The 12,831-nt window shown below is 41.6% G+C and overlaps 1 protein-coding gene across 5 annotated transcripts in view; it reads left to right on the top strand.

Moving 5' to 3' along the window:
• Positions 1 to 12,831, top strand: part of MBP (myelin basic protein) — a 168,823-nt gene that overhangs the window by 56,404 nt on the left and 99,588 nt on the right. For all 5 annotated transcript variants that reach the window (XM_025210668.1, XM_006029211.3, XM_006029209.3 and 2 more), the window contains one exon: positions 7,007 to 7,100. In XM_025210668.1, coding sequence (XP_025066453.1) covers positions 7,007 to 7,100 — 94 coding nt within the window. The remainder of the gene's footprint in view (positions 1 to 7,006; positions 7,101 to 12,831) is intronic.

Below are 12,831 nucleotides of genomic sequence, written 5' to 3'. Positions count from 1 at the left end.
CCCCCGGCCGGGGGGCCGGGGCTGCCGGCCACAGCCCGCGTGCACACAGACAGGCCCGGCTCGCGCCCAGCGAGGACGGGACCGGGAGCCGGCCTGCACAAACTGATGTGGAATGTTTAAGTGTTGGTATTCAAAAATAGTGTGAAAGAATCTTAGCCTTGTGTAATAGCTGTAAGAGTCTCTAGATTCGTTAGCATGGGATTTTTTTTTTTTTTTTTAATTCAATGACAGGACTTGAAAAGGTGCTATCTGAATGCATTAGCAAAAGAGCAAGGGAGATCTGACCATACAGAGGAAAGTAGTTTAGGATACATGGATACATACTTAATATCAGTAAGACCAAGACTGTGATAATGGTTGTCACCATGATTAAACTGTTCTGTAATTTGGAACTGCACACCTACAATTCTTCACAAAAAGAGCATTTGTCAGTCTTGTTGAAATAAATGGGTATCTCTGACAGGGAGGATTCAAGGAACAATTTTAAGAATTATTCCTGTGAGGAACACAGCAAAGAGGTTAAATATTACCACTATTCTTCAATATTCTGTGTAACGGTATCCTAAGTAACAGTGAAAGCACTGGTAAAGGAAATGAGGCTAGTATACCTACCCTTATAAAAATACCAGTTGCTAGTGTCCCGTGTGATTCCTGTAAAAGGGAAATGTTTGTTCTTGATCTCATTATTTAAAAATAACTTAAGCTTTGCACAGAATCATGATGCCTGTTTCATTTCACCATGCTTTCTGTTCTTGGAGTAATTAGGATGTAGCCAAGATTTGTCTTAAGACACTTTCTGGACTTCAGTATGAATACTCATTTAATTTTGTAAGGCAGTTCAAAATCAGCTGAAAATTTTTCAGAAAGCACTGTTGCAGATGTGGACAATATTGAACCTAAACAGTCAAATCTCCATAAAGATAGTACCAAAATATTAAAGGAAGTGCAGCCTTATACTTTGATTTTTGATCCCACTGGCAATTCAGTAGAATGTACTTGGAAGTTGGACTGTGCAGAAATATTCTGCAGATTTCTTCATTTGACATGTCTGTCTCCACTCAGAATTCTGTGTACAAGTCTTGGTGCTTTACAGAAATACAGGGGAACTTTTAAGTGCAATTTTGCTGTTGCCTTTTTGACAACACAGGAACGGAATGTGTTATTGTATTTTCTCAGATAAGTCAGAAAAAGGCTTATTGTGAAGATCACCATACGCATGACTCAAATCCAAATTAGATGTCATCTATACAGGCAGTCCTCAGGCTTATGACACAATTGGTTCCAGAAAACCGTGTCTTAACTCGAAATGTCATAACTCAGAACCAATTTTCCCATAGGAACAATGTTATAGGGATTGGTTATAGGGATTGGTTCCTGAACCAAGGCCTAATACCCTATTTTCACCAGAAATAACCCAGAATTTGTACTCAATCAATTACAGATGAGTAATATAGCCACATTAATGTATTTATATTGTACATAGCAATCATATTGATTTGGAAGGACTTTTTTGAGGTGACTTTGGACTTTTTGAAGGGCTCTTGGCTGGAGTTTTCTCAGGAGAGTCATGGCTGCAGGTTTTTCTGGAGCCTTGTCTGTTTTCTTAAAGAAAGTGTCCAAGGAAGTTAGGACAGATGTTCTCCAGGGAGGTGGGCGATGCAGCAAACTTGTTCGCTGGAATGGTATGGCATTGGATCAAGCGCATAAAATTGAAACTGACATAAGGAAGTCGAAACAGGGTGTCAGTTTATACACGTTGTTAAGTGCCATTCATTGTAACTTGAAACCTCTTAAGTCGAGGACTGCCTGTACGCTGGTGGATAGATTGCTAATTCTTCCTCGGTGTTTTCATGTATTCTTTGCATTCCAACCACATTTTTTTATTTTGTCACAAAACCAAGTCATGCAGTAATCATTCTGTGGCTGAAGTGAAAAGACAGTTGGAGCTTCCCAAAAAAGACAAACTAAATGTCTCAAAAATCCATCCTTGTTTTGTTATGGAACAGGGCATATGACTACAAAGCCTCAGTAAAATGGTGCAGACAGCTTCCTCATCTCCAGAAATCCTTACATTTCTAGCAAAAGCAGACTGCAGCTGGTGTATCGTTTTTTGTCCATGCCTTTTACTGTAGCTCTGCAGAATGATGCTGTCCATAATTTACAGCAATCGAAAGAGTAACTTCATTGTGTTGATAGCAACAGTGTATAAACTTTCAACTATCTATACTTACATTCACTTAACAGATGGTATAGTATCAGAAAAAAAATTGAAAAAATCCAAGAATGTCATATCAGTATTATAGTTACTGGGGCTGTGGGTACAAATGTTTAATAATTATATAACAGTAGCTCACTGACATTGTTGGTAAAAGTTAAGAATGTTATGTTTCTTTACATGAATAGATATTGATGTGTGATCATGGAAGGGCACAGTCTCATTGCTGCTGAGTACAGGAGAAGAAATTAGTGGGGGGAAAAACTGCTGATATGGGAAACTTTAGAAAATGTTCTTCAGGAATTAAGGCTGGATCTGGTGCAGCTTTTATTTTGTATAAATGCTTACTGAAAGCTAGAGCTGCACATATACACTTATTTTACAACTGTTTCATAATTGAAAGATCATCTGAACAGTTTTTTTAAATAGAAAATGTTCTCATATTTGAATGTAAATGAAGTATATTTAAGGGTTTTGGTTACTTTCTTCTATAGGTACACATGTGATAGATTCATTCATTAGGGTGTTTGTAGAATTATGGACTACTCCAGAAAGGACATAACAAAGGTAGATCAATTTTTGTCTCAAAAATCTTTCACATAATGATGGGTTCCCTTCACTTATCACAGCAGAATGGCTCATACCCACTTTGATTTTTTCCCTGATCATACAAAAAATTAAGACCTTGATTCACAGAAAATTGTAATCATATGTCTGAAGCCCATTCCTACTCTAGAAAGTATTTAGTTACATCCGGGCACATCTACACATGCATATTTACTGCACAGTAACTGAAATTACTATGCAGTATGGGCACATGCATGCCCGTACTGCACGGTAAAAAAGGCAACTTATACCAACTTGGGCATACATTTGATACCTGGATCATGCAGGTATCAAATTTACGCCTGATTAGTTACTGCACAGTAATACACATTAGACGCCTTACTGCACAGTAATACTGTACGTGTTGACTGACTTGAGAGTAAAGTTAGTCCCTACACAGTGTTAATGCACTGTAACACCTGCATGTGTAGACGCCAGCCTATTCCCTCTTACTGTGCAGTAACTTACTGCTCAGTAAATTTAAACTGGTGCAAATGCACATGTTGACACCTCACCTGAAGTTGACTTCACTAGGATTTAAGGACATGTTTAACGTTGAGTAGGTATTTAAGCACACTTCTTGAAGAGGGATGCTTTTATAAATTGAGGCCTAAAAGCCTCTAGTTAGAGCATCACATGGCCATTTTTAAACATGCGGGGGTTAATACATGTGATGTCATGGCATTTTAATTGAAGCGTCTCTCTGGGAACCATTCTACTTAAAACACCTTACCCTTCCTCCCCCCCATACGTGTGTATAAGCATCCTATAGTGTCAAAAACGTTTCTGCCCTGTTGTGGTCTTTCTGAGTTATTTGTAAAAAAATAATTACTATATTATTTTTCTGTAGACAAGAAACAGTAAAAGCCAGGGGCATTTATACACATACCTTTTTGTTCTGCTGCTTTGGTGGTTTAGTTCAAAAGTGCACCACCGCCATTTTCTGCATGCTGACGCGCATTTCACCACTTATACAATTATATGCGTCGCAGTGCTGAGTACTTGCACATATAAAAAAGCCCTAAGAGCTGGCGTTTTCTGAGATGTGTCTTGAGTCTAAGAAGTCTGAGAACAACTGCTTTAGATGTTTCATTTTCCTTTCTCTCCCTATATCTTAACAAGGCCTTTCCAGAAATACTTAGTATTGCATCAGTCATTTTACTTTCTTCCCCCATATTTGATCATACAGGTATTTGTATGCTTTCTTTTGGGTATCTGACTACATGCCTGGTTTATGCTGGTATTTAAAAGGGAATTATTTTGAAAATGTTAGCCACCTTAGATTTAGGTTTTAACAACTTAAATGGCAGTTCTCTTCAGTTTTCTGCAGTCATCTTCCATCCTGGGAGTGAAATTCCTGTAGTTTGAAATGGGGGACACCAAATCATAAATGTGGTAATTTCTATCTAGATCTCGTTCTATAATCTTTAGAAACTGGGTGGATATATTCCATGGCAATATTGGCTTGTGACATGAACTGCCATAGTGTAGGAGTTAAAGGGTGGTTATAGACTTGCAGGAGGCTGGTATCTGTATCTGTAAGCAGAAACCCCCTTCTGGTTAACTAAGCTATACAGTCTTTGTAGTATTGAAGAGAGAACTTTGTGCCCACCTTCCTTCCATCTGAGTCAGTAGTTGAAGTAAAGGAAGGTGTCAAAAAGGTCAAGAAAGATGAAAGTAAGAAAAGGAATTTAAGTAAAACTGGAAACTTAGAAATGGTTTAAGTTATTTTTCTTCACTAATAATTTAGGTCTCTACACTCTTGCATCTTATCCTCTCAGTGCTTTCAGTCTTATTTCCTGATGTGTGTAATTTTTTCGTTAGTCTGGAGTGTAATTGTGTAAAGTGGAAGTTTATCGTCATTATTATTCTTACTTAGCAGCCAGTGAGGCATAGAGCAATGAGGTTGGTATGGAAACTAAATGCACAGCAAGTTCCTATTACATCAGCAGATGAAAACCTGTTAAACTAATTTTCAGGTGAAGATTAGTTCACCATAAAGTGAACTGACATAAAGTCTAGAAATGAAATGTTTGGTGGGGAACAAGTTTTGATAAGTTTCCTAATTTCACCTAGAATTACTCTCCCTCTCTTTGGGTTCCCAGTTCTACAATTTTTAACAAGTACTCCCTAAAAAGAAGCTATATTTGGTGAGTCACTTTCTTACTAACAACCTTGTTGCTACCTAGAGAGGTTTTTAGTCTCAATCCTTAGGAGATTTAGGAGCTGGTTAGACAAAGACTTGAATGAGATGGTTTAGGCAGGGTTAAGCCTCCTTTGAGATGGGGTGTGTGCGCATTGGTTAGGTGACCTCCTGAGATCCCTTCCAGCTCTACTCTTCCGTGATTCTATTTCAGTAGCAACCAAGGGCTGCAATTATGATTGAAGCCCCTTTTGTACTGTTTTTGCTGTAGAAACAGATGAAAACTTAGAGCCATCAAAATTGATGGGAGCTTTGCCAGTGATTTTAACGTGATAAGAATTTCCCCTGTAGCTTTTGCCCTTAATACAAAAATGGACAGATAAAACAAGCAATAATAGACAAAACCTGAGCAAAATAACAAATGTTGTTCTTCATGTGTGGTGTCTCCACTCCAGACATATACTCCCTGACAAACTGGTTCATTGTGCCCTTTTCCAAATAGACCACACCACAAAAATGGCTTCAGACTTTGTATTTCTGCAGGGGGCCTGGAAGGAAGAAGCTGCCAATAAGAAAGCCCCTATTAAGACTGACGGCAAGTGTCTGCTAGCATTAGTGCAAGTATTAAGTGCTGATAATGATGGGGCTCTGCAGTGTCCAGGGACTGTGCATGCTGTCCTAAACCAGCACTTTTCGTGTGTGGCAGAAAAGCACTGTGATTGCATCACCTGGGACTCTGCAGTTGTGAAAGAAGGGATTGCTTATTATGAGATTATAATGCATGCAGTCACATCTCTCTATTGTAGTAATGGTAGCATTGGTAATATTGTTTATTTGTATTACAGTTGCAACTATAAGCCCCAAAAAGGCTTAGGTCTTATTATACTAGGTTTCCAACCTTTTTAGTCTTGAGGCATCGCTGGATAGATTCAAGGCACTCCGTGGAAAATGGCAGGTCTTGGTTTTCACTGTTGTTTGCTTACAGAAAAATAAGAGCAGTTTTTCTGTTGCAAAGAACTCAGAAATACCACCGCTATGGATTTGTATTTGAAATCTCTGGGTTTATGTGAGTCATGTGAGTCATGTTTGTAAACCTAACAGTGCTAACATTGTGTGGCACCTTGCAGCACCCTTGAAAGAGTCTCAAGGCACCCCAGGGTGCCATTGTACCCTGGTTGAGAATCATTATACTAGATACTACACAGACTTTATAAAGGTATCTCCTGCAAAGAGCTGTCAATATTCAGGTGCAGACTCATTTCACAAGGATAATTTACCCCAGATTTTATTCCATAAGGAATTTACTCTGTAGCAATGACAACCTACACAACTTGTTCTCCCTAACTGGCTTTCTGAATGTTCTTTGACAGTGGCTGTCCACTAAGTAGCCAGGGCAACTTATTTGTATTGACCAAAAAGTAACTCCAGGATGAAACAGAATCAGACAGTGCACAACACCACTGAGAAACAGTTACTGCTCACTTTGAGGAATAACTTTACTCTGGAGTGTAATGACTTCTACCAGTATGAAGCTGTTCATCATGTGTCTGCTCCACTTTTATTGAGCCAACTGACTTTACTTCCTAATAATGAACTTGTCATGTGTCTTCACTCTTAGTATATGGCAAGGAACAGGTAAATAAAAGAAATGAGGGAAAGGGAGCAGGAAGGAGTAACTGGAAAAGCAAAATGTTTCCAATAGACAAGCTTGGGGGAAGTTCTTAATAAATAAAATACTCTTTAACAAAACAGAAGAGTAAATGTTTGCTACCATATGCAAATCCAGAATGGAAGGATGCCATAATTGGAATATGGTTATAGTCATATGAGTCTAAGATAGATGTATTCTATGAAAGCCATGTATTCCATGGTTGAATTTCTGTACATTTTATATTCACACATATGTATGTATGAAATGTTTCATCATTTACACAAGAAGGTATTGCTTTGATAAAAGAATATATTTGAGGGTAAATTTTTGAGGAACTTGTATCACTTAGTGAGAGGCACCATATATCTAAAAAAAAGTGTTTGTTTTGTAGAATGCTGAAACAAAAGTGGAGGAAGAAGAAAGTAAAGAAAGCCCCGACACAACACAACTAACCCAACAGACCTCAGAAGATAATGAAGTATTTGGTATGTATGCTAGAAACTGGAAAATATAATGTGACTGTTAATAATGGTTGTACAATAACAGAACACCACAGCCACTCATATTCTTTCATAGCTTTTGCTGAGGTGAAGTGTTACTTCTATAAACATGATGTTTTGTGTGTTCAACAGTTATTCAATAGGCCTGTGCAAATAGGGAAGTATTCGATTCGGATTCGGCCGATTCAGAGGACAATGATTTGATTCAGAGATTCGGATCACTGTCCTGAATTGAATCGGCTTCGGAAGATTAGGCACTGATTCGGCCATAGGCTATAATGGGAAATCACTGAAATACCTATAACTTTGTCATTTTTCGGTTGATTCAGATAAAAAATTGCAGGGATGGTAGCCCCTTCTGAGGCATGAAGCCTGCCAAATTTCAAGGAGATAGACACAGGGGTTTCTGGGAAACTGCACCTCAAACTGTTCAAAGCAAAAGTCATGTCATGTGTATGTTAAGGCAGATTTGGATGAAAACAGCAGGGATGGTAGCCCCTTCTGAGAGCATGAAACCTGCCAAGTTTCAAGGAGATAGGTGCAGGGTTTTCACTGCCAGGGAAAACACAGCCTTCTTTTTAAAAAGTGGCGGGGGGGAACCAAGAACAAATATATAAATTGAAAGAAATGGATTGGATAGGGATAAATAGAGGGATTCTAGTTAGTAAGCTATATCCAATCCTTTCCAAGAACAAAAAGTAGCAGGAGACTTGCTATGTAGGAAGCCAAGCCAGTCCAGTACCTTTCAGACACTGTTGCTCAGGCAGAAGCAGCTCACAAAAGGCCCCGCTCCCCCACCCTCTTCTCAGTTTCTAGTCCCCTCAAAGACTGCCTTCTGAATCTCCAAATCTTTTCTGAATCAATTTGAAGGCTACAGATTGATTCAGAGTTTTTTTTCTTCTCCCATTTCAATTTGGATTCAGTGATTTGGCCTCCAAATTGGGCCAAATCATCTCTGAATCAAATTGCGGACCAAAGCTTTGCACACCCCTATTGCTCAGTGCTTCAAGACTTGCATTTTGAAACAAGGGCTTGATTTTTATGCCACTGTAAGTCCATTAAAGCCAGTGATATAAAACCAGTGTAACAGTTGAAAACATAAGTCCAAGGTGCATCAGATAATGGACATCATTACTTGCTGGAGAAGAATTTGGGAATCCATGTAAAGCTGGAGTAGGCTTCATAGAGTTTTGGATGATTGTGATTATGAATGCAAAAAATATGCTTTTTTCCCAAGATGTAAAAGGAAAGACTCTGAGCAATTAAGTCTGTCTTTATTAAATGTGGAAACAATGCATTCAGTAATTTGAACTTGGAGTAGATAAATTAGTTTTCCTTCTCTTCAATTTTTCAAGCCACTCTGATGTGCTCAAAAGTCTGGCATGTAGATTGCAGTTTGAATTCCTGCTATGAGGGCTCCCAACTTGATCGGAGCCTGCAGGTAAATGTAAACATGGCCAAGAATTGATCTAAGTGCCAGGATGTGCCTGTATCAACAAAACACATGGAGATGAGCGCTATCTGTCCCACCTCCCCAGAATCCTGTTATCTTCCTCTGTGAAAGAGATCAAGGATGTCAAAGGGGAGGGGGGTGGCTCTTGTATGCCCCTGGGAGCTAGTCTTTTTGGCGTTTACCTTCATTGGACATCGCCCCAAAGTTGCAATGAACTACAGCTACTCCTCGCTTAATGTCGTAGTTATGTTCTTGAAAAATGTGACTTAAGCGAAACGATGTTAAGCGAATCCAGTTATGTCACTGTGGTTACCTAATAGCAGGCAGTGGCCGAACAGCGTTATAACCAAACATTATACAACTTTAAATGAGTATGTTCTCTAATAGATCAGCGACGTAATAATGAAACAACATTAAGCAGGGCAACGTGAAGTGAGGAGTACTTGTACATATGCCTCCAGATCAGTACTATGGATTTCCAGAGCCTATTAACTGAACCATGCCCCAGAAAATGTTGGAAGGAAAGTGAAAATATCCACCAGGCCTCTGGTAATTTGTCCCCACAGGGAAATAATTCCTTCCTGGCCCAAAACAAATGATCTGACAGACCTATAGCATTAAAAAAAGTCCATAGTCTTTTACTAGAGTTACAGAGGGGGAGGAGGAGGCAGGTCAAGGAAGCTGAATTCTCCCCTCTTCTTCTAGGCTACCCAGCACGTGACAAATTCAGTTAAGTTTCCCATCTAGTTAATGTTTTCCCTGTCTACTATGGTGTTATAGTTTGCTCAAAGTTACATCTAGAGTGGGGGAAAAAAGGAAAGTTTAACAAATGATAATTAAATATGCGGGTGTCTACACTTGATTATCAGCAGAAGAGCTGTGAAAGGAATTTGGTGTGGTTCCCATTGCATTCATATGAAGATCTGATAAATCTTCGTAGTGCTTACCCAGTCCTGTGGTTTAATGTACATGTCTGTCTTTGGTTCTTAAGTTTGTTTTGGTACACAATTTCAGGCCATTCTAAAAGGTGTCCGGTGGCTCTCAGTCCTATAGATCAGCCATTTCTGGCTCACTAACAATAGGAGAACTGTGCTGAACATACTCCAAGAGATCCAAGACTCTTAGGAAGAACTTCTCGGATTCAGTTAACCTGTGGGATAGCTGTGAAATACAGATAATCCACAGTAGCCAGACAGCAAGAGTGGGAGGGTATTTCTTAGCAACCCCTCCAGGGTATTCCATGCAAATTAAGAACATTAAAATTCTTTCAGATTTTTGAAAATGTTTTTATTCAGATGTTTAATTGCTTGATTTTTAATTGTTTCTGCCCCATTCCAATTTTTTAAATCAGATCAGAACTTAAAAACAGGAATATGCATCATGTTCCTTGGGAGCCACGAAGACTGATATTTTTTTTCCCCCAGTGTAAGAGCAGTGAAACAGTGTGGTTATAAAATATACAGGCAAGCAGAAGTGAGGTGGGGGTGGAAAGGGTTTTAACTTCTGCCCAGCTGTCCCAATTCCATATGCAAATGAATGTGTGTAGTAGAATTCTCATTTTACTATTTTCTGTTCTGTCTGATTGCTATATTTCTACATTTGCATTTATCAAGTTACTTTAAAAAGTGCTGCACTAAAATATATGATGTTTATGTGTGTGTGTATATAATAAATATGTGTGCATATGTATATATGTACACACACAATATGTGTGTGTAAATGTGTGTATACATATATACACACACAATGTGTGTGTGTGTATACAAATATATATACATACATGCATATGCATATAACGTTTATGCCTATAACAAAATATCTTTTGATTTATAAGCAATCTGGAAATACCAGCCTGTTGGAAATATTCCCCTGGAATCATGCGGTTACATAGTTCTTAAAGGTACAGTTTAGTTCAGGGGTGGGCAATTATTTCAGCTCAAGGGCTGCTTAGTGAGTTTTGGCTTGAGGGCTGCATAACAAGTTTCGGTGAGCTGTCGAGGGCTGCAAGGTTTGCCCCGCCCCTTGACAGATTCCCCACCCTCTGGTCATCATCTTGGGACTGGATCCTGCCCCTGACCTTTGCCACTGGAAGTCCCTCCCCTTGCCCCCAGAAGTTCTCCTTTTGGCAAGGGGGTTTGCCATCTTGGAGCTGGAAAAAAACCCAAATTGTATACTAAAAATCAAATGTCTAGAAAAACATATTTTAATTGTATTTCAAAAAATGTTTTTATCCTGATTTGTGTGCATTTGTCTTGTGTATATATAGAGGTGATTGCAAATAGCTCAAAATGAAGCCTTACTCTTGTATATTGTGGGGAGGTATAGGTGGGTGGGTGTAGCTTTTGTGGGGGGCTGCGGGTATTTGTGTATGATTGTGTATCTGGGGTGTGGAGGAGGGTGTGAGTATGTAGATGTGTGTATGAAGTTTGTAGTGGGTGTGGGTGGGTATAGGGTTTGGGGGTCTCTGGCTGAGTGTGTGCATGGGGGTGTGTGTGGATGTGGGGGCAGAGAACCTGGGAACTGCATGCAAGCCCTGTGCAATAGAGCCAGGCAGACCCCATGCCACTGCTGGCCTGCGCTGCGCGATCCTGCCACCCAACTGTGGGTCCCTGCTGTCCCCAGGGCACCAGTACAGGCCCTGTGCTCCTGCCCAGCTGCCACCCACTGCCACTGCTGCCTCCCCCACCCACCTGCCGCCTCCACTACTCCTACCTTCCACTACAGCCACCACCACCACCACCTCTCATTGCCTCTGCCGCCCTTCCCCTGCCACTTCCTACCTTCCCGCCTGCGACCCCTCCCTCCCTTCACTCTCCTGCCATCACCACTTCTCCCCCACTCCCGCCACTACCACCACTTCCCCTGCCGACTGCCACTTCCCTACCTGTGGGGCCAGAGTCAGGGCTGTCCTGTGGGCAAGGGTGGGAGTGCAGTGTGCACTGGTCCCACAGGAGTGAGCAGGTGCAGCCTGGGGCTGGGCCAGGTGCAGTGAATTGGTAGGCACCCGCCTGCAAGCTGGATGAAACAGGCCGTGTTTTGCCCGTCCCTGGTCTAGTTCTTAAAAAAAACAAAGCAAGCAAAAATTTTAGGGAATGTTTTCCCTTTGCAGTTCATCTGTCATTCTGTGATTTAAATGTTATGGTTACAAACTGTTTGAAGCTTATGTTTCCCCCTCTTATTCCAACTAATACAATCTAATCTTCCTTTCCCCTGCTACATTTTATTTTAATCATAATGCTAGACTATCATGGAGCAAGGACTAGTTAGCTTAAAGCTGCAGCCTTCCAATATTTCTGCTAGAAGGGGGAACATGGCAGGAGCCCAAAGAGCTTTGAAGAGGTTTCCTTCTCAGACAGATCTTGAATGAATGCCACCCTTTTGAAAAAACAAGGTGCTTTGGGTAAATCTAATAGATCTTTTATTAGACCAACTCAAATATTTGGAAAAATTCTTTTTTAGCAAGCTTTCGAGTTTAAATACCCTTCATCAGGCTTAAACCCGAAATCTTGCTAAGAAGAATTTTTCCAACAATTTGAGTTGGTCTAATAAAAGATATCAGATTTACCCAAAGAACCTTGTCTGCCTATGTCCTTAGACCAGGCTTGTCCCGCATATGGGCTGCGGGCTGCCATGCGGCCTGCCAAGGCATTTTCTGTGGCCTGCGGTGCTGCGACGGGAAACGAAAGTAAACGTGGTTTCCTTTCGTTCCCACCCCTTGTCCCTCCCCCAGCCCCTCAGCAGCTTCCTAATGGCTGCTGAAGGGCTGGAGAAGGGACAACGTTCCCACACGCACCGTGTCAGCAAGGCACGGCCTGGCTGGGTCCCTCGCAGGGCCAGGCCCCTCCCTGGCCTGGGGCAGCACTGGCTGTGGCTTCTGAGCAGCCCCGCCTGCCCCGAGGAGCCGGTATCTGCCTGGGCGGCCGCAGCTGGTGCTGCAGGCTCGGGGCAGGCGCAGGACGGAGACTTCATGGGAGAACTTTGCTGCTGGGTGGCAGAGGAGCAGCTCCGCTTGCAGGCCTGGGACACGCCCCGCCCCAACACAAGCCTGTGCCCGTGCCCTGCACTGCTGGAGCAGCCCCGCATGGGAGGCCAAGCAGTGGCCGCAGGGGCTGCCGGCCCACCGGCCAGTCTCCCCCTGGGCGCTGCGGCTCTCTGGGCCTGGCTGCCCATGCGTGAAGCCCCGAGGGGGCCATTTCTCACGTGCTGCTGGGGATGCGAGGAGCCCAGCCAGGTCCGCACCAGCCCGGCCAAAGGGGGGCCGAG

Source organism: Alligator sinensis, unplaced genomic scaffold (genome assembly GCF_000455745.1).
Source record: "Alligator sinensis unplaced genomic scaffold, ASM45574v1 scaffold286_1, whole genome shotgun sequence".
In the NCBI taxonomy this organism is placed as follows: domain Eukaryota; kingdom Metazoa; phylum Chordata; order Crocodylia; family Alligatoridae; genus Alligator; species Alligator sinensis.
This window is presented reverse-complemented; position numbering and strand designations above follow the sequence as displayed.